Source organism: Simochromis diagramma, unplaced genomic scaffold, assembly GCF_900408965.1.
Source record: "Simochromis diagramma unplaced genomic scaffold, fSimDia1.1 OVJJ01000387.1, whole genome shotgun sequence".
NCBI lineage: Eukaryota > Metazoa > Chordata > Actinopteri > Cichliformes > Cichlidae > Simochromis > Simochromis diagramma.
This window is the reverse complement of record NW_024387152.1, coordinates 3,185,519-3,207,807: the sequence shown is the minus strand read 5'-3', so window position 1 is coordinate 3,207,807 and position 22,289 is coordinate 3,185,519. Positions and strand designations below refer to the sequence as shown.

At 40.4% G+C, this 22,289-nt stretch overlaps 1 protein-coding gene across 5 annotated transcripts in view; it reads left to right on the top strand.

Moving 5' to 3' along the window:
* scn8aa (sodium channel, voltage gated, type VIII, alpha subunit a) overlaps window positions 1-12,291 on the top strand; it is a 48,140-nt gene extending 35,849 nt beyond the window's left edge. For all 5 annotated transcript variants that reach the window (XM_040047623.1, XM_040047624.1, XM_040047619.1 and 2 more), the window contains exons 22-27: window positions 6,478-6,762; window positions 7,130-7,183; window positions 7,638-7,775; window positions 7,864-7,968; window positions 8,071-8,341; window positions 8,464-12,291. In XM_040047623.1, the coding sequence (XP_039903557.1) occupies window positions 6,478-6,762; window positions 7,130-7,183; window positions 7,638-7,775; window positions 7,864-7,968; window positions 8,071-8,341; window positions 8,464-9,620 (2,010 nt within the window). In that variant the 3' untranslated portion in view covers window positions 9,621-12,291. The remainder of the gene's footprint in view (window positions 1-6,477; window positions 6,763-7,129; window positions 7,184-7,637; window positions 7,776-7,863; window positions 7,969-8,070; window positions 8,342-8,463) is intronic.
* The last annotated feature ends 9,998 nt before the right edge of the window (window positions 12,292-22,289 follow it).

Genomic DNA, 22,289 nt, shown 5'->3' with positions numbered 1-22,289 from the left:
GTTAGAGCGAAATAAGAAGTCATGATGCAGCTGGGAGATTGAGTAAAGTAACACTAAAGTTGTATTACTAGTAGAATAACGTGTATTTCAATTGAATTTCTTTAACAACAGCAACCAAAAAAAGAAAAAGAAAAAAAGCATAAATTGATTTGTTTCATCATTAAAATTGCCCAAAGAGCAACAGAAATCTTATTCACAAAGCTGCCTCATCACACGAGTGACAAATTGCAATTTCCGATGACTTCATTTTACTTTGTTTCTTCTTGATTGGCCAAAGTGAATGCCAAATTGGTCAAAGCTAACCAGACTTACATGCCATCTCATAGAGCATTCAAATCAACAATTAGCTGTTCATTTGGCCTGATTCTCAACCACTGCTTTCAATTGAGAACCCCTCTCCCCTCCACATGCCCCCCCTCCCTCTTGCTCCCATAACCTCCCCTCTTCCTCAGCTCACACCATCCCTCAATGCATCTGGCATCGAGAACAACCAGCAGGAACCGAGGAGCTGCGGGACACCAAAATCTCTGCCTAACCAGTCACACCAAAAACTCAGTGTGCAGGACGACTGCCAAACAACCGCTCAGAGGAGCGTGTCTTATTTGTAAGAACAAACTGAGTCGGTTTGCAGAGCAGAAATCATTTGCTGCTACAGTACCTCTGGTTGCTTGGGCTGTCTCTTCCTATGATACAAAGATCTGATTGGTCATCTCTGTGACTGGCGGTAGTAGTAGGTTGCACCTGGTTGTTGTCACCCGTAGTCCCTTCTGTCGCTTTCTCTTTCTTACTCTCTCTGTCTCCTGATCTCATTCGTCTTTACCTCTTTTTATACTGGGACTGGTTGCCTTGTCTTCTAGTTTGAGCTTCTCCTCTTCACCTCAGACTCTCCCCACCTTTTCCTCAGCCCCACATATGCGGCACTGTGCAGCACCCACCTTTCCTCCCCCCTTCTCCCCTTCCTTCGCACCCTTACCCCTTCACTACTCACTCCACCTCGACCCGGTTCAGCTGGGCCAGACTGCTGGAGGGTCACCACACTCTCTCTTGCTTGTCCAGGATCTTTCTGCATCAGGGACTGAGACAGAAACCACACACTCACAGTGCTGTGGCTTTGGGAGGAAAGTATTTGTTAAGCTTCTGCCAGTGTCAGCACTTTGAGTTCTACTGTTAAAGTAAACGATCTGCTAACAGTTCATTCTGGTGGCAGCTTCTTAATGCAAATGCTTCTCAAAACTGTGCATATTAATGTATGTATAACGAGTCTTAATGCCTTCCTTTGGGAATGCAGGCAGAAGCTTTGCAAATATGTTAGGCTGCCATTTCACACAAGGCATTACTGCTGTCATGTCATGGCACCGCATTCTGTAGCGCATACAGCAGGCCCTAGCTTTCTGTTGCCTTCCACTCCCACAGGAAGTGAAACTGGGAGGCAACAACAGGCCCAGTTAAACTCTGACTTTGAGTTCTGGGTGGACGGTACCCCGTTGGTTCGCTAGCACTACAGCGTTCGAGCAACACTCTCAACCCTAGACAGACAATGTGTCGTCCTTCTTAAGCATGTCCCAAAAATGACAGACCAGCAGATAAAAGACAAAAGGCCTAGGTGGTTATTTCAAGGGCAGATTGACCATAAGTGGATTCAATCTTCAAATTTGACTCGTAGTGAAATTTCATTCATACTACATATCCAGCGACTAAAATATGATGCCGTTGCACAAGAGCAGACATCAGTGCTTTTAGGCCCTGGATAGGCTTTATGGATGTTGTCATAAACGTTTCACTGAAATTTCTTTGGTTTAATTGTGCAGTTTGAGTTTGAGCTGCGCAAAGATAAGTTGTCATTTTTGGGTTTGGCACATTTGCCTAAATATAGTGAACTGCTGCCAAAACCAATGCCCCTATGAATTAACTCATTCACTGGGAGTATGTGGTAAGAGAGGTGAGGGTGGCCCAGTAATGCGAAGGGAAACAAACTTGAGGAATTTAATCCTGCTGTATCAGTTTTTTACGATAATGTCTATGTTCATCAATCGAGTTACCATTTTGTTTGAACTGGAAATGAAAAAAAATTGAGGTCAAAACAATAAATAAATGAATAGAGAATCAAATGAATAGAGAGATGACACCAAATACAAGAGATTATGGGGAGTTATAACAATTACATCTTTTAAAAAAACAGTCACTGGCTGAGTCCTGATGCAACTGAGCCGATCCGAGTGAGCAGTGAAGCTACAGTGAAATGCATTGCACTACCTAACACGCAATGGCTCTGACCTTGTACTTGGCTCTCTTTTTTTTTCGTAATTCTGCCCTGCAATTTCAGTTCCAGCTTTTTTGACAAATGCATTTCACAGGAATGCAGCTTCAGTACATTCAGTACTTTTTTTCTTTACAAATCCACTAAAGTTGAAGTTGTAGTAACCTGGCAGATTTAGCTTTTCTAGCTTTTCTAGCCTTAAATGTTATGGGGTCTTTGTATGTAACCTCTGAACCCCATTGACATTAATTTCCTGCTTACACTATGGTCAAGCTATGGTCGTTCACCTCTGCTACATTAGGCTGTAGATGCTTTCCACATATCATAATGGTTTCAGCCTTGATCTCTTTAGCTGCTATCTCTCTATCCACACACTTCTCTGTTTATTTATGTATTGATTTGAGCAGTTCTTGAGATTGCACAATGCCATGTAACACGCATGTATTTTGCATTTTTGAAAGCCATTTTCCCTCTTTTGAGAATGCTTTCCACACAGCATGGCCTAATTCTTTTTTTTTTTTCAAAACATTGAATTTTTGGGAGCGGTTAAATTGTTTCTTAGCTCAATCAAAAAGAGTCATTCTCTCAGCACGTGCATTGGCGCCACTGTGAAGGGAAATCTGGTATTTTGTGAATTGCATGCCTTTTAGTCCTTTAATGTTACTTGAAAAACTGTTGTTGTTTTTTATCAGTTTGCATTTAACAATAAAAAACAATATTTGAATAGTGTACCCTTTGCATCCCCGCTGATTCAGCTCAAGTCAGCGGGTGAAGGTCGTGCACACGCTGAGAGAATCCTGCTCTAGAGCTCCTCCCTATCTGTTTGCAATGAGGAGGGAATATGGCTCCACAAAACGAGTCTGCCAAAGACATGCATGCTCAGCTGTCTGCCTGAGAGCTGCTGGTCGGCCTGCCTAACACTGGTAGTGAGCGGTTCACTATGTGCTGAGCTTAGTACTGGCAATGACAAATACATTGGATATTGGATTTGATTGCTAGATTTTGGGGTGGTGGTGGGAAAAATGTATTACTGCTATAATGTTATATTATTTAATGGGCTAGTTGTGGGAACAAAAGTAAGCTGTATTAGAAATATTGACTGTCTACGGTTGGGGTGGTAATAGGGGACACTTCATAATGCTATGGCATTAAAACACTTTAAATTTTTTTACTGACAACCAAAGCTCTTTGATGTAAACTTACACACATCAAGTAGTCAAAATATTGCAGATTGTATTGATGCATGCTCATCCAGGTAAGCAAATCCCAAAAAGTTGATTCTGTTAATCTGGACGCAGCGTTTTCAGTTGGAGAAATGTTTTGTCACTCATCCAAGTGGCTTCTTCAGCCTTAGCTAACTGCAGGTTTCCCCAACCTTATAAAGAGTACATTTGCACAACGGCTGAAACTAGAACCACTGGCGAACAATGGCCTGTGAGGTCAGTTTCTTGATCAATGCATATTGTCATGACCAGAGATGGGCAGTAACTTTTCAATTCAATTCAATTCAATTCAATTTTATTTATATAGCGCCAAATCACAACATAAGTCACCTCAAGGCGTTACTTGTAACGCGTTACTGTAATCTGATTACTTTTTTCAAGTAACGAGTAAAGTAAGGGATTACTATTGCAAAAACGGTAATTAGATTACCGTTACTTTCCCGTAGGAACGCTGCGTTACTGCGTTACTGAAACCGTGATTTTTTGCGAGAATGTCTCACGACAGTGACGTAAGCGAGTGCGCCGTTCGTGACAACAGCTGTGTGCAGATCAACAATGGATCACATATCGATTGTGGGAGAGAGTATGAGCGTGCAGCGTTTAAAGCGTGGAAGTACTGACCTTACTTTGAGTTTGATTCCATAAAAAGTGACAAAAACATTAGCGTCCGCTGTGCGTGGGAAGAAAACTTTTTACAGCGGAAAAAAAACCCCTAAACTTCCAAGCAAGCACCGAGTGCGCAACGACGTAATGGGAAATTCACAGAGAAACTCGCGGATTCTTCAACTGACCGCGGCACACCTGCACCAGGGTAAACCTCCACCTACCGTAGTCCTGCTTTACAGGTGAAAATAGAGCAAAAGGACCGCTGAGTCTTTGACTTTATTTATTTTCTGCTGTGTTTTACTTGCACCTATTTGAAAGAGTGAGTGTAAACACAAAAAATATTTTATTTTATGTGCTGGAATGTGCAGAAAATAGGTTTAAATGTTAAACTAATTTATTCAAGTCAGAGAATGTTGCATATAATTAAATTTTTGCTTGATGCATAAAGTTAAAAGATTAAAACTGATAAAACAAGTTAAAAAAAAGATACTTTTCCATTTGATTACATTTTGTATGATGGATTATGCAGAAAAAGTAGAATTGGGCTGAAAGATCACTTTATCACCTCTTCAGGTTGTAAATCGTGTTTTTAAAAAGTAACTAAGTAACTAAGTAATTAATTACTTTTGAAAATAAGTAATCAGTAAAGTAACGGGATTACTTTTTTGGGGGAGTAATCAGTAATTAGTTACTGATTACTTTTTTCAAGTAACTTGACCAACACTGGTCATGACCATCGATCAACAACGATCATTGACCTCACAGCCCATTGTTTGTCAGTGGTGCTAGTTTCAGTCATTATGCAAGTGTACTCTTTATAAGTTTGACCTGTATAGGTCATTTGGATGAGTGACAAAAGATTTCTCCAAATGAAAACGCTACGTCCAGATGAACAGAATCAACTTTTCAGGAAATTGTATTTCTCACTTGCAAAGCTGTCAAATTTTTCTTTTATTATTTGATCTTTATTAGTTTTTTGTAAATTTATATAAAAAATTAATTTACGTACATGTAAAATAATAACAGGAACACTTGGCAATTTTGTGAGTCTTAACAGAGATAAACCTTGGGAAGTGTGTTTATGTGTATGTGTGGGTGCTTGTGAGTGCTACCTACCTACAACCTAATAGGACCAAATATATTGCAGTGTATAAATAGTCTAATTAAAATGTAACAGTCACTTTAAGAAATTAACTCGCTTAACTTGTGTTTTTTAATATAGAAACTGTCATTGAAAATTCTGCCATACTGTGGTTGTTTAATACTCCACGTGTAAAAGTCATGCCATGCACCAAATAATAGAAACGATCATATTAAAAAAGTGGCTTTTTATAGTGATTTTTTTTTTTAAAGTACCATGAATATCGTAAATATGCGATTCTTAAATATATTTGTAAGGTTGGTGCCTTAGAACATGTGTTTGTGTGTGGATGCCTATTACCTATCTACAACCTAACAGAACCAAATATATTGTAGTGTATAAATAGTCAAGCCAGATCAACATGTTACAGTCACTTACAGACATTAAATGACTTTTATTTATAGTAACTGTTATAACATTTTCTGCCATACTGTGGTAGTTTAATACTAGACATCACATGTGAAAGTCACGTACATGTCACGTACTAAATATGAGAAAAGATCATTATAAAAATAAAATAGGTTTTTATTTTTTAAGTACCATTTATACTGTAAATATGCAATTCTAAAATATATTTGTAAGGTTGGTGCCTTGGAACATGTGTTTGTGTGCGGATGCCCATTACCTATTTACAACCTAATAGAACCAAATATACTGTAGTGTATAAATAGTCAAGCCAAATTAACATGCTACCATTACTTGCAGATATGAACTTACAATCTGGTTTTGTTTTAATAAATGCATCCACATCACATGTGAAAGCCATGTGCAAAATAGTAAAAATGATAACATCAAAAATAAAAATGACTTTTATTTTTAAAAATGTACCATTTTTATCATAAACTTACGACTCTTAAAGGTATTTATATGGGTGGCACTATAGAACTATAGTGTGTGTGTGTGTGTGTGTGTGTGTGTGCTTGAGTGTCCCTTAAGCAGCTCTAGCTGCATGCTTCAGCAGATCAAAGAGCATATCAGAGTCGCATCAGTGCTGCTCTAATTAGGCTGGGACTGATACAACTCTCCTTCTTAGTAATTGCCCACACTTCAGTATGCACCACACAGTGCTGTGTTTTCATCTACATGAAGCCATAGTGGAATTTCACAGCTCCTCTTAACACACCTGTATCACATGGTTGAATTTTACCTGTAATGCCATAACAATATGTAGCGTCACAGGGGTGGAGTGATGTGTGTTCGTTATTACGGTTCTGACATTGTCATGTCCTGTCTCCCCTGGTCTGGTCTAGGTGGTAGTCAACGCCTTGGTGGGTGCCATCCCTTCCATTATGAATGTGTTGCTGGTTTGCCTCATCTTTTGGCTGATTTTCAGTATCATGGGGGTCAATCTCTTTGCGGGCAAGTACTACTACTGTTTCAATGAGACATCCGAGGAATATTTTCCCACCAGCGTGGTCGACAACAAGACCCAGTGCTTCGAACTCATTAGCCAAAACTATTCTGAGGTCAGGTGGAAGAATGTCAAAATCAACTTTGACAATGTGGGCGCCGGCTATCTTGCACTGCTGCAAGTGGTGAGAGCATCACACCTAGTCGCTCACAGAATCCATTTCTTTTTTCTTCCGCCTTTTTTTCCCTTTCTCATTTACTTTCATTTTTTGTGTTTCTTCGTGTTCTACACTTAAAGATCTGTTGTTACTTCACAATCCATTTGTTTTTTGCTTTTCACAGTACTATGATGCCTATTGTTCATATTCATGGTGTATATTGGCTCGTCTCTTCATATACCTTTTTTCTTTGTTCACTCGCTTCTTTCTGTGCACAAGCTGTACCACAGGATGTACTTCAGTTTCGGTTTGCCATGATTGCAATTTATAATTTTCTTTTTATTATTTTCTTAGTTTATACAAAAATATTTAACCATGTCTCTCTTTTTAAAAGGCCACATTCAAAGGGTGGATGGACATTATGTATGCAGCTGTGGATTCAAGAGAGGTATATCTATATATCTGTATGAGTCTAATTTGGGATACATAACTTTGTGCAAGTGTGCAAATTGCTCTTAAAAAAGTAGTTCAACATTTTGTTTATTCAATTTGTTACATTTTGGCTAAAAACCTTCTGCTGAATTGTGATAAAGTGGCAAAAAAATTATAACTTTTTAGGGGAAATAGCCCAATTCCATGAAATGATGATTTCAGTTTTTATGTTTCTTACATAAAATAAATTACTGTTTATTATTAGTATTTAGAAGTGCTGAGAGGCAGATTTCATTACCTTTGGGCGGAGCCACCCGATCTATTTCTTGTTTCCAGTCTTGATAGTGAATTTGGAGAATTAAATTGTAACTCTTCCTTTAACTCTTGGCAAGATGGTCTTAAACTGTTCCTTTACATGTTGTGTTAATAAAATACAAAACTGCTTTCACACATGTTTTCCTTTCTCCAAGGTGGAGAAACAGCCTGACTATGAAGTCAATATCTACATGTACATCTACTTTGTTGTCTTCATCATATTTGGCTCCTTCTTTACCCTGAACCTCTTCATTGGTGTGATCATTGACAACTTCAACCAGCAAAAGAAAAAGATAAGAAAATTTTAATTTCCTGTTTTGTACAGCGAGTTTCCATTTTGTTGGGATATGATTATAACCAAATCTGTCTTTGTCCCTTTACTTTGGAGGTCAGGACATCTTCATGACAGAGGAACAGAAGAAGTACTACAACGCCATGAAAAAACTGGGATCCAAAAAGCCACAGAAACCTATTCCTCGACCACAGGTAGTATTTTTTCATTAGACAAATGTGTTAGCTTATTCAGCATATAACGTGTTTGGCTAAAACCTGATTATATGTCTATCTCTTTGTCCTCTGACCATTTAGAATAAAATCCAGGGGATGGTGTTTGACTTTGTGACGCAGCAAGTCTTTGACATCTCCATCATGATACTAATCTGCCTCAACATGGTCACCATGATGGTGGAAACGGACGATCAGTCAGCTGAAACCGAGATCGTCCTCTACTGGGTCAACTTCATCTTTATTGTAATCTTTACCACGGAGTTCTTGCTGAAGCTTTTTGCGCTCCGCCACTATTACTTCACCAACGGCTGGAATATCTTTGACGTTGTGGTGGTCATCCTGTCCATTGTTGGTGAGTGAGAGACTAGAAAGATGAAGTAGAGAGCACATGATTTAGAAATATCACCTCAAGAAGTTAAATACTGATTATACTCTCTTCCTTTCTTCCTTTTTTCCCCTTTTCCTTTTTCTCAGGTATGTTCCTGGCTGACCTTATCGAGAAGTACTTTGTGTCACCGACCTTGTTTAGGGTAATCAGGTTGGCTCGTATTGGCCGTATTCTTCGTCTGATCAAAGGAGCAAAGGGCATCCGGACTTTACTCTTTGCTTTGATGATGTCACTGCCAGCTCTTTTCAATATTGGCCTACTGCTCTTCCTCGTCATGTTCATCTTCTCCATATTTGGCATGTCTAACTTTGGCTACGTAAAACATGGAGCGGGGATTGATGACTTGTACAACTTTGAGACCTTTGGCAACAGCATGATCATCCTGTTCATGATCACCACATCGGCTGGCTGGGATGGCTTGCTACTGCCGATCCTCAACTACCCGCCAGACTGTGATCCCAACTTGGAGAACCCTGGGACTTCAGTGAAAGGTGACTGTGGTAACCCGTCAGTGGGGATCTTCTTTTTTGTCATGTATATCATCATATCTTTCCTGATTGTGGTTAACATGTACATCGCCATCATCCTGGAGAACTTCAGCGTGGCTACAGAGGAAAGTGCCGATCCCCTCAGCGAGGACGACTTTGAGACCTTCTATGAGATCTGGGAGAAGTTCGATCCCACTGCCTCTCAGTTCATTTCTTTTGCCAAGCTACCTGACTTTGCCGATGCTTTGGAGCACCCACTTCGTGTGCCAAAGCCCAACACTATAGAACTAATTGCCATGGACATGCCCATGGTGAGTGGCGATCGCATACACTGCCTGGACATCTTGTTTGCCTTCACAAAGCGTGTGCTGGGTGACAGCGGTGAGTTGGACATGCTGAGGCAGCAGATGGAGGAGCGTTTCGTGGCAGCCAACCCCTCCAAAGTGTCGTATGAACCCATCACCACCACCCTCCGCCGCAAACAGGAGGATGTCTCTGCCAGAACTATCCAGAATGCCTACCGCGCTCACCTCATCAGGCGCGGGATCATCTTCAAGCGCATTTTTGCTAACAATAAGCTGGAGAACGGTGGGACCAATCAGGAGAAGAAGGAGAGCACACCATCCACAGCCTCTCTGCCGTCTTATGACAGCGTGACCAAACCCGAAAAGGAGAAACAGGATGATAACAAGGAGGAGTGGGCCAGGAAAGAGAAGGACAAAAACCAAAAAGATGAGTGGGAATCCAAGTGTTAGGATTCAGTGACTCTTAAAACCCAATAAACACAGCCAGATGAGACTCTGAGCCTGAACCCAACAAATGTCAAAAAAGTGATGATCATTTGCAAGCAAGAGAAATATAACAAAAAAAAAAACCCAACAAAAAAAAAAAATGTTTACATATTCAAATACTGCTGAGGCAATGTGGTTTCCTATGTCGTCAAAGACAGCTGAACCAAACACAATCAGTTTACTGCTGAACTTTTTCTGCATTGAGACCAAGCTCATAGAAATGAGGAATTAAAAAAAACAATGCTGAAAAACAGTAACTCACAGTGTGCTGGCCATTGGCACACTATTTCTTTGGGGACCAACTGCCAAGGTACAGAAATCTCTGCCAGATGATTGGACAATTGCGAAATACCTGCCACCACCGAGTGTGGAACCCCGGAGCTTTGCTGCGGGACTGGATCATGCCGATCCCAAGAGAACTGTATTAGCAGTCTAAAGGAGGGTCTTAAATGCTGAGTTTACCATCTTTATCGAGGAGAAAACAGTGATCAACCAAGCAAGTTTAGCTTTGAAAGAAACACTAGTGAGGGAGGGGGAACCCAGAACCGTAGACAAAGATTTTTGTTTGTTTGTGCCGAGTATACTTGCATCTTTACATTATTTGAGCAGCAAAAAAAAAAAAAAGGAAAGAAAAAAAAAGATAACATTTAGCCCATGTCACTGGTCTTTCCATCTTCTCTTTGTTATACTGACATTGAAAAAGACATTTTCTACATGGGCTTTCACACTCACTGGGTAGGGGTCATTAGTCATCGTTTTGACTTGGGCTGAAGGAGACTTGCTCAGACCGAGTTCCAGATAAATAATAATTATTGTGCTCGTTCAATGCATAGAAATGACTTGCATGAAGGCATGTTTTGACCAGGAATCATGCATGAGTAATCATAGTCCACAAGACACTAATTCTCAGACCACTGCAGTGGCTTGACTACAAGTTAGAGGCTGTCCACGCAGGAAATTACAAGAACTTTAGATGGAAAACAAAGAGTATTGGGGGAATGATATTCCTATGATCCCTGTCACCCTTCACTAGTTTTCCTTTTTGAACTGACAGATCTTCTGATTCAGCTCCTAATTATTTTTGTTTTTAATGTGAATGAAAGATGTAAGTACTCAGATGCAAAGTCTCAGTCGGATCAGCCAACAACACGAAGTCGAAGCGTTTTTTTGCCGCTTTGGATGTTTATCAACGATAAAGAGTATTATGAAGCAGAATATCCTCATGTTGAGGCTGCACAGATTTAGAGGGCCAAATCTGGGGCATACATCTCTTTGTTTATTCACCATGGAGTCACTTTTGTTGTTTCCTGTGGTCCTTATTAGGGCAGCGAGAGGAGGTGATGTTTCACGCCAAGGAATCCATATATGGCACTAGTGCTCGTGCATCAGTTGGTGTTCCCTTTACTGCTGTAGTTCCTGCAGAGGGGACAGAAATATGGTTGTGGTTTTTGTTTTTTCTTTCCCTTTGGTTCTTTTATTTTGTGTGTGTGAGTGTATAGGGCTAGTGGGAGAACTCAAAATTGTTTGGGTAAAAACATTGAACACTTTTACTGATTCAGAATTTCCCAGTGAATGATTTCTTAGGCAGTGCTTTTCAAACATGTTGAGTTGCCAGCTTCAGGAAAAAGCCTTGAAGTCCTTCTCTGATGTCCTTTTAATGGCTTTTATCAGTGGGAATGACACTGGCCATCTGATACCACGGAGTTAGCAGCAGAATTATCACCAGGACACGCCCAGCGTATAAGTAAGGTGGATAGCGATAGGGCTTAAGGTTTTCAGCTGTAGTGTTGAATGGATGCTGTTTGGTATTTCAGGGAGGTTGCTGTGTGATAAGCGTCACCAGATAACGGTGGACCAATAAATAGTTCGAGATCTTCCCTTCAGAGTTAAAGACTGACTGCCATGAGAAGATGAATGCAGATGAACAGAGTAGTGCTTTGGTCTGAGTCGGAGTGCTGAAAGTCCCATGTTTGTCAGTGTATCAATGTGCTTTTGTGGGACCTCTCAAAACACTGTGTGGTGTTGGACCCAGACTCGCACCATCTTTTCACATATTTGCAGCCTTTCAAAACGCTGTCACCTGCTTCAGAAGTAATTAGCCAGGAATGGAGTTAGGAGGGCTAACACTCGCCGAAAAAATACATCAGCAGGCCTCTCATCGACGCAGTTATGTTGTATAATAAGCTTTGTGGGTGTTTTTCATATTAAAAAACAAACAAACAAAAAAAAAACAAAGACAAAAAACTGAGGCTTTGTCTGTTTCTAGACAAGACGCAACTGCCTCCATAGGTGTTCTGCCATTTGTTTTCTACACAGGAGTGATGGTCCTATTTATAAGTGGATGACCGGACTTAAATCCGGCATCCATCATCACACCACTAATGCCATTTGGTGTGTTTAACACTGCCTATACCAGAATCCCCTGTACAACAATGACTGAGGTCTGTTTACAATATGAGGTCTCTGAATCAGTTTGGCTGCTGCACACTGAAACCAAATACATTCCCAACGAGAACCACAGGAGGTGTAGGTAACGTCATCAGATTTACCCATGCTCATCTTGGATGTAATGTTTTAGAATGATGCATTCACACTTGAAAAAAGAAAAAAGAAAAACAAAGAAAAACGAGCAAAACGAAAAAAGACAAAAAATAAAAAGAACACAAAAACATATATATGTACAGTGCAGGCTCTGATGTAAATGGCACAATCGCTGAAAAAGAATGAACTTTTTGAGAGAAACTATAAATATTGTATTATATTCTTTTATTTTATCGGCATGCTTTGTTGTGTTTTTTTGTAAATACGGAATTTTAAAAATGTTACTACTAATAATCGAAAAAAAAAAAGAGAATAATAACAACAATATAGAATGGCTTCCAGCTATGCCCTTTGTCACATTTGTTACCTTTTGGATTTTTTGAGACACTTTTCACTTTGTTGACGGAAATTGAATGAAATATAGATATTATATAATACAAAAGATATATACATGTATACATATATGTCTATATGTATATACGTAAAACAGAAGAACACTGTTTGTCACATTTAATTTATGTGCAACACGTTCAGTGGATGTCTAAAACTGGTTGTTTCCAGCACCCTTCTATGTTGGGGAATATCTCATGTGCGATGTTACTGGATGTAGCCTAAACATGACAAACGGATAATGTTACCAGCACATTTCTCACTTAACTGTCATATCTCTCACGGTCAGAGTATACAGGACGCACCCACAGTCACAGACACACGAAGGTGACTTTTCCTCACTGCCCACCAACATCACCGGTGATCTCTTCCAAGAAGGACGTCAGCTGGTGTGACTGACTGCCTCACGCACCCTGAGACAATTCCTACCACGGGGACTTTTTAAAAAAATGTTTTCCTCACATGCCCACACATCAGTGCCATTGCAGCTCAACACACAGAGTCGCGTACTTGCTTCTCATTCTCACGTTATTTTCGTTGAATGGTTTCTTTCTAGTGTTCCACTCTATGGCATGTGCCTTTTTTCTGCTTTTTCTGCAAATTTGGATGTCAATGCCACACTGAAAAAAAATGTTAAAGAGAGAGAGAGAGAAAGAAACCAAAACATATTTCGAAACTGTGGAGGGTAGGAGGTTTTGGGGGGTGAGCACAACATTAATCAGGGATGTCGGCTTAGAAATACTGCCAGAGGATGATCCAGACACCCCACTTCATCTTAATATTCAACAGTGTGTGATGTTAACAGAAAAACAGCTAACTCAAAAAAAAAAAAAGTCCTGTTCTTAGTGCTATGTGTGTCACCCACTTGGCTTGTGAAAAAGCAGCTTGCCTTCTATATTTTGGTTTTCTTTCTTCTATATATTTCTGTTTCCATCTGAAATTTATTTTTGTATCAATATTTGATTATAGGACTCATTCTTTTTTTTTTTAAAGCATGGTTTATTATGGGCGTTTTTTTTCTTCCTTTTTTTTGCTGAAAAATTAAAAAAAGTGCTTTTCAAACTGTTGTTATCATTTGACACCGTGATAAAAGAGGTTATACAGTACAATATGATGGTGTGTTGCACAACCACTTGGACTCTTGGTAAGAATATATGAAAGATTGTCTTCATTTGAGCACGAACCTTTTTATTACCAATAAAGCAGCCTTCCAGTTACACCTCCTGTGCTGTTGTTGTTTCTAAATGAGACGTTTATTTCTTTTTGACTAGAGTGCCATGTCTGACTTCCTTTCACATTCACTGTGTGCACTTCATGTGGTCACCATTTTGTGTAGTTTACTTTTGTGGTGCTGGGTATGGATGGAGGAGAATCGCAGAGCATCCTGTGAAATGGAGCTGGCTTCTTGAAAGGCAGCCTTTCAAACGTAATGGACTTATTGAGTTTGTTAAGAGCCCGTGTCAACACCCCCTTGCAGGCAGAAGATGGACTATAGCCCCATCATTATGTAGTCCATTTGTGCGGTGACGCTCTTATTTGTGGTCCACTATAAAGTAAATCGCCCAGAGGTATGATATCAAAGTCTCCACCCCACAACCTCACAGTATACCGCATGAGAAAGGCATGCCAGGGGGATATTGATCATGTTTGTGTTTCCCCATTAGTTAGACAGACGAGAGAAAACACTGTATGGAGCAGGTGGAGGTGGAGGCTATGTAAATGATGCTTTGAGTTGTCCTCACACTGAAAAGATGGCCAGTTCTCCGTGGAGTACCTCCCTCTGCTCTTTTTTTCCCTTTTTTTTTTTGTCACGTTACAAAATTCCGTCTTGCTGGTTCCCAGCTCCTCCAAGTCACGTGGACTCTTCACTTTAAGCATCCCCCTCCCTCGCTCTCTCTTTCTCCCCCGCACTTCCTCGGACTCACCCTCCCTTTTTCCCTGTTTTTTGGTCTTTTACGTGCGCATATGCATTTTTACAAAATCTTGTTATCGCTGACAATCCTCCAGCTCTTTCTCTTCTAAACGCTGCATTACCACATACACCAGGGCAGACTGTGAGAGAGAGGAAGAGAGAGAGAGAGAGGAAGAGGAGGGAGCCAGAAAAGGGAGATGGGAGGTGCTGGAGCACTGCAGTGCAGATAAATTAATGCAGCAGTCGAGGCTGACTCAGCAGCGCACTCCTAATTTGGCCCAATGCCTCCGTGAGCAGCCTGGTCACACTGGCTCCCCCGCGAAACAAAAAAATCACTATAATAAAGGCATTTCATCTTAAATTAGACTCGCTAAGCACATCTGAGAGCAGCAATTCCCCCTGACGGCAGCGGGCGTTGCTGCTCGCTCTGCGGAGGAGCTGTCCTTGGTGCCGGAGGTGGAACCAGGCGGACGAGCATCCTCTGCACGGGATGTGAAGCTTTCTGGGTGGGGCTGCACGGAAGAAGCGCAACCGACTAAGCCCACTGTTAAAAAAAAAAGTGTTTAGTGGAGCTTCGTATAGGTCCACACCCACCCCACTCTCTCTCTCTCCTTCTCATTGCCCCCCCCTCCTTCTGAAATAGGCTAGGTTGCCACATAGCATGTGGTTTCTCCGTGGGAAAACCTGAGCAGCTAAATTTAAACGTGCCACGGCTGGGCTTCATAGACAAGTTTGGCTTTTTATAACCGACACAGTCACGAGTGTTATTGTTGGTAATCATGTTACAGCTGCACTGAAACTGGTGTTGTCCGCTTTTTGAGCTTTTAGTCCCTTCTGCCTCATCCTTCACTTCCCTGATGTTCAACGTAAAAATGCGAATAGCCAGGAGTTAAAAGGGGGTGTGTTCATACTATCTGATCCCGTTTCAACCCTTGACTAAGATCAGAGGATGATGCTCCCTCCTTCTCCCCTCCTCCCGCTGTTCTCCCCTGAGGAGGGAGAGGGGAAACCAGTGAGTCTCATAAAACGTGAAAAGCCCCTCCCTCGATTTATTCCCAACATTACAGAAGCTCGTATGGATGAAAACCTGCACCACCATCCTCCACTAGCTTTGGCCTACTGTTTCTCTCCACCGGCATGAAATCTGCCAGCACCTCCTTGTCAACGAAATATTGACTATATAGGCAACTGATTTCATAACCTTGTTGTGCAACAGTGCAAATGTGTATTGAAAAAACAAAACATATGCCTTTATTTTTTATATTGATTTATTTAATTCCCAAATCAACCTGTCCTGTGCATGAACTGCGTGATTCCTTCGATTTGCCGAACAACAGCACCCACCCGTGGTCTCTGTCGTGTATAAACAGATACGAGCAGATAAAAGGCTTTCAAAGTTCTCATGACTGATTTCCTGATATGACTGATATAAGATTGTGTCTGTTCAGAGCATCGTGCTTCAACTTGCTAATTGTTATTTTAGTGCTGGTTTGTTTTCTTTAATTGTTAAACAAGTTTAACAAATAGATTCAATCATTTTTTGACAACAGATAGATTTTTCTAATCACTGGAAAGGTTTGGTCTGATATAACTGCGAAAATAAAAATAAGAAAATGTTCCTTCAGTCTGTGCTGATCACTCCATGATATCAACGGTGGATAAATAAAGAGTATAGTGGTGGATTCTTTCCTTGTCGTCCTCATAGAGCTCCTTAAACATATGTAAAGACTAGCATCTGCTTGCAGGTCTCACTTTGGGAACACTATGTGGTCCTTTCCTTCATTCCTTTTTCATTCCATTTATTCAATACTTATTTATTCCATTTATAGTACCTGTGATCGGTCTACAGTGTCAGTACAAAACATCCCTTTATAAGATTTAATCCTAAAATGTGTTACACAACATGAAATGCATACAAGTGAATTCATAGTGCTTTGGAAAAGATCCCAAATTCAAGTTTTTTCCCTTTTCATTTGGCATCTCGGTTTATTCATACTGCAGAGATTTGTTTAAGAAAGCAGAACAAAACAAACCACACATCCTTTTCTCCCCATTTCCTTATGGAAATAATAAAAAATAATGAAGCCGAGATAAAATGTTAAATGTCCACTTTATCTTAGGATACCGGCATTGTGTTGTTTAATGCAGACTCATTGTCATTTAAAAAAAAAATGTTGCTAGATGATGTAACGCAGTGATGGGAACATGTTTTATCCCGGTGGTTTCATACTTCTGCAGCAATGTCGAGCAGAGCTTCACAACATCTGTGAAACATATATGTAAAAGAAAATAATTGCAATTAACATTCAACTGTGGATAAAAACTGACGAATTCAAGCGAGTGACTTCTACGAAACCCTCATGAAATCCAAACAGCGTCCAAACAAATGTTACTTCCCAGCTCACCCTTCTTGTTTGGGGTCGGTCAGCCACTCCACAAAGTCTTTAGCCTTAATCTTATCAAGATAGTGTGTGAAATCACTGGTGAATGTTCCATCTGAATGCCTTTTGAGCTTTCGGACCATATGATGTCCCTTTTCCATCCGATATGAGAGCCATCTAGGAGAAGAAGTGTTGAAGAGAACGAAGAATGTTTAACTGACAAACGTATTTCAGAACTGCAGCTAATAATCCAAACATGAAACTGGACACTACATAATACCTTGATGGCCCGGATTTGTCCAAAACCACCTGCTGAGTATCTGAAAAAATACAAAGGAGCAGCAAACACAGCACAGGCAGATTCATCCTCAGGTCACCTAGTTAAAAAAAACAAAAACAAAAGCAAAGATACAAACAGGTTGTTTATCCTAAATCATTTGCACAGATTTTTATTTTTTTAAATTTATTTTTATTTTTCAAGTTTAGGTCTGAATGAATCAGCTCACCTCAGAGAAACCTGACACCTCTCCAGTGAAGAGCTGTGCTTTCCTGGCTGCTGCAAGTGTAGTGATGAAGAAGCCACGGAAAAAGCCCCTTCACACCTTGAAGATACTCTAAACTACAAGTACTGATTACCTCTGTCACTTTATAAAGACAGCAGGTGTCCTAGTGTGACATACAGGCCACCTCCTACAGCTGATGAGCCTGTTAGTCATTATGGTGGTGTGGATCATGGCTCATCTCAACAAGAATTGTGTGTATTCTCCAGAAAGGTCAAAAGTCAGAGCGCACTCTGACTAACACAGACAGAAGCAGGTGCGAAGAAATTGTTCTGGTGTCTGACAACGACCACGTGATTCCTAAATCGTGTCGCTTGCTTCTGAAAATTTGGAATTCTAGTCAGCTTGCTGTTTAGATGCAGTTCTGCAATCATCCGGTTGGATTTTTTGTGCTGTCTTTGAAGAGTAGAAAGCTAATCATTGTTTGTAGGTACAAGATTATTTAAAATAAATATACCAGATATGACCATATTTGGACAAGGGTCAAGCTGACAACAACAAACCAACATAAACATGTAAACTCCACGACATCTTTTCCTAACTTATGGCAAAAAACTGGACCTTCTTTTACAAGTCCGAATATGTTAGAAGTTGCTGCTCTACTCATATTTTCCACAACTACCTCTGAGGTTTACAGAGGATGGTCTGAAAAACAGAAAATATCCAGTGAGCGTTAGTTCTCTGGGTGAAAATGCCATGTTGAGGCAAAAAGTCAATGGAGAATCAGCACACTGGAAGTCAGCTGTTACTCAAATACCCACTCCTTACATCCAGAAGGGCTACAGCAGCAGCCCATGATGCCATGTGCTGCTCCTGTCAGTTAAGAAGAGAAAATCAAGACTTTCCGATGTTTTTATGTCTAATATCTTTACTTACATTAGTAAATAGACTTTAGTGAAGATGATTTATGAAGGGGTTATTTATAAAATAAGGTATTTTTATGAGCAACATTAAAACCATTCTACTTTTTATTTAAAGTATCTTTTTATTTAAAGTATCTTTATAGAACTGTGATGTCATATTTGTTGCTATTTCTGCTCCCCTCGTGACCAGAGAAAGACAGAAAATGTAACAGCAGTGTTTGCAGCAGAGGTGAGAGTATGGATCCAAACATCCACAGTATTGATACCAGCAGAGGTATTGGTACGACCAAGATGGGATCGATACTTTGTTTCTATTAGTTCTGCATGTCGCTTGAAAAATTGTGTTAAATAATTTGTTTGGAAATGAAAAAAAAAATACACCTCGAACATGCACTATGAAAAAAGATGTCTGAACCTTTCCCTGTTGACTGCCGTGTCTGTTTGATTTGTAGCCTATTTAAACAACAGAAGTTGTCCTGAAGAGCTTTAGAGACAGGAACAATTACATTTCAGGTCTTCAAAAAAAAAGCCAACTCACTCACTGCTCTCCTACATGAGCTGCTTTTATAGGTCACAGGTATCGGTATTGATATCGGCAATATTGGCTCTGTATTTACTTGGTATCACACAGGACTAGTTCGTGACCATGACTGCAATTAAATAGGCCTCAATTAACCCAATGGCAGCCACTAGATAACAGCAAGTCTGAGGCACACAAAAACCTCTCACACATTAGCGCTCTGTTATGGGAGATTAACATGAAACTGCAGATATTGGACTCAAATTGCTGAGAGCAGCAAAACAAACTTCAGCTCCAGTTAACATTTTATCTAACCAGGATTATTTACTAGATTTATTTACAAGTAAATACGCTCTTATGGACAGGTGCAGTCTGCACACCTGTGGCAAATCAAGCCACAGTATGTAGCTTGATTGCTAGCAAACTAATAATACTAGAGCAAACTATGTACACTAGCAGTGCTACAGCTGGCTAGCTTTGAAGCTGACCCAGTGTAACTTCATTGTCAGTCTTCAGAATGTTTTCTTCTAGCTGTCAGGAACTTCTATTTTACAGAATTATTTAATAATTAATGGCGAGAATATCGAGATTAAAAAGCACTGGCAGCCTTGTTTTGGTGCAGGTGGTAATCTGCTCTCTTTAAAGTTATCTAAGAAACTTGCACGTTACAAATGCACTTCTCTGACTGTGTGCAAGTGTGCACTCAAGTTGGATAAGTTATCATGGTGCAGTTTACAGGTCTGGGAGCCTGTAGCTGCATTAATAATTGCGCATCTGTGTGGCCCACAATAGAATAATTCTCAGAAACTGTACTGTGTTGAGAAGAAGCCTTGATGCTGCCTGTGGGATGTGCAAAGTATTGATGTGACGTTCTGTATCGAGGCTTCAAAGCTCGTTTTTGTTTTTTTTTCTAATACTAAACTTTATTAAGAAACAGTATACAGAACATGTATACAACCAGAACAAAATTAACATATGCCAGGGGGTGTAATACAAAGAATTACAAACATTCAAATAATTTGTAATTACTACAAATAGTAATAGTTTTCATAGCCTTTTTGTTAAGTGATCCACTTATCAATTTTATGTAACATAAAACATCATTATAGTAATGTTTAAAATTAGGTTTTTTGTTACTGTATTTGCATTTGTGAAAATAAAATTTAGCTAAGATAACTAACAAGTTTATTATAAAGTAAACATCTTCTTTTTTTTTTGCCTTTGAAAGAAACAAAATACAACATTTTCCCATTTCACAGTAAAGTCTTTATAGAGATGTCCAGCAATGAATCTACTGAAGTCTTTCCAAAATGTTCTAGCGTATGAACAGATCCAGAAGAGGTGTTGCACAGTCTCAGGATGGCTTCCACAAAATCCACAGTTCACATTTATGTCCCTTTTGAACTTCGTCATGTAATGATTAGCAGGATAAAATTTATGCAGTATTTTAAATGAGACTTCCTTCACTTTATTCGTTACCAGATACTTGTTAGGAATTGTCCATACTCTTTTCCAGTTAATGTCACTGACAAAGAAATTCCAATAAGAGACCACATGTGGGATAGTTAGAGATTCTGTCTGGAACAAAGCACGGATATTCTTATTACTTTTACTGTGGTTTGTTAGACAGATTCTTCCTATGTGTGAATCTAAAGGGTTGGGGAGAGAAACAGATGATATGCAAGGTTGAATACCTTTAAAAAGCATTATAATACCTGTAGGTATTGCATCAAATAATATGGCATATTCTTTGGGTGTGGCTGGAAATTTATAGGTGTTTAAGAATTCTGAATAGGACATAAGCTGCCCATTAGGATTAAACAGCTGATTCACTAAAACAATCCGTTTCTCAACCCACCTAGAAAAAAATAATGATTTATTTTTATACACTTGTTACGGAGTATAGCACGGTGGGAAGGGACGGAGAGAACCCCCCCCCCCCTTAAGTTTTGTTGGTTTTGTTTTTTGAGTTTGTTTTGGATTTATTGCATGTTTTCATGTTTACTTACGGTTGTTGTGCCTATGTGGGAGGGGAGATTTTACTCTAGCCCAGCTGCCAGTGAGGCGGAGTTGAATACAGGGAGCGGCCGATTGGAGTTCCTCTTTATAAAGGGGAGAGGAAGCAGGAAGTGGTGTTGTTGTTTTTAGTAGGACTTCGGTGAAGTAAGAGAGCCCCGGAGATCGAGGACAAAGTGTACACATTTTTAATGGAAAGGATTTTATTTTGCCTGGCCTGGTTTTGCTTTTAACGAAACGGAGGACGTGGAAAGGAGGACGCATTTCTATGGAGCTGAGAGAGGACGTGCTGGAAAAGAGAGGACGTGTTGGAAAAGAGAGGACGTGTTGGAAAAGAGAGGACGTGTTGGAAAAGAGAGGACGTGTTGGAAAAGAGAGGACGTGTTGGAAAAGAGGAAAACGAGCACTAGACTGGAGACCTCCTGTGCCCCAATAAGAAAAATCGGACCAGTTCTGGGAAGTCTAACTGCCGGGAGGAGATGTGGAGACCCAGCCTGGAACGAAGTTAAAGTCTAAACAGGTGGGTGGCAAACCTGTTTGAGGGAGCTGCAGGATTGATCCGTGTTGGTTGCATGTTCGTGCAGTGACCCTCTCTCCCCTGTTTTGTAAACTAGGCGAAGGACTCGGACCGTGGTGGTATTTGGGTTTCGGATCCCTGGCCGGAGTTGTCTTCAGCCGGTAGTTTGCCTAGAGGAAGAACAAATAAATTTTGTGTAACCCATTGCAGTGTGTGCGTGGTGGTTTGTTGCTGGTCCCTACTAGAACTCCTATTCTTTTTTTTGTACGGAGGCTCTCTTAACAGCCCTCTCGTAACATTTGGCGTTGTCGACAGGATTTGTGACCAGTATACAAACCTACCTGCCTTAGACTGATTAATATGGCGGATGAGTTATCTGAAACCAGGAATATGGTGTCACCATTTTTTATTGGTGCGCCCTGGGTACCAAAATTTTGTGGGCTTAATACGAGTTATGAAGATTGGGAGAGTCAAATTAGCGCAATGCTCCGTGCTCAAAAGTGGTCGATAGAACAGCAATGTGATTTTGTATTGAGTGCATTAGGAGGAGAATCACGACGTGAAATTCTTATTCTGGAACAAGCGGAGCGGGATACGCCAGATAAGATCTTTCTTCAGCTTAAAGAACTGTATGGGGACAAAACAGCTGTGGGTACCCTGCGTGCCATGTTTTATGAATGTAGACAAAGGACAGAAGAGCCTATTAGAAAGTTTACCTTACGCTTAAGGGAGTTGGGCCATCGCCTGCAGACAAAAGAGCCACAAGATCTTCGGCGGGCCGACCTGCATCTGCGTGATCAGTTTGTCTTGGGTCTTAGGGAGGGTGAGATACAGCGTGATCTGCGGCGTTTATTAAGGCATGATCCTAACCTCTCGTTTGAACAGGTGCGTAAGGAGGCTCTGCAATTGGAAGCGGATGCGCTGCATGGCGTA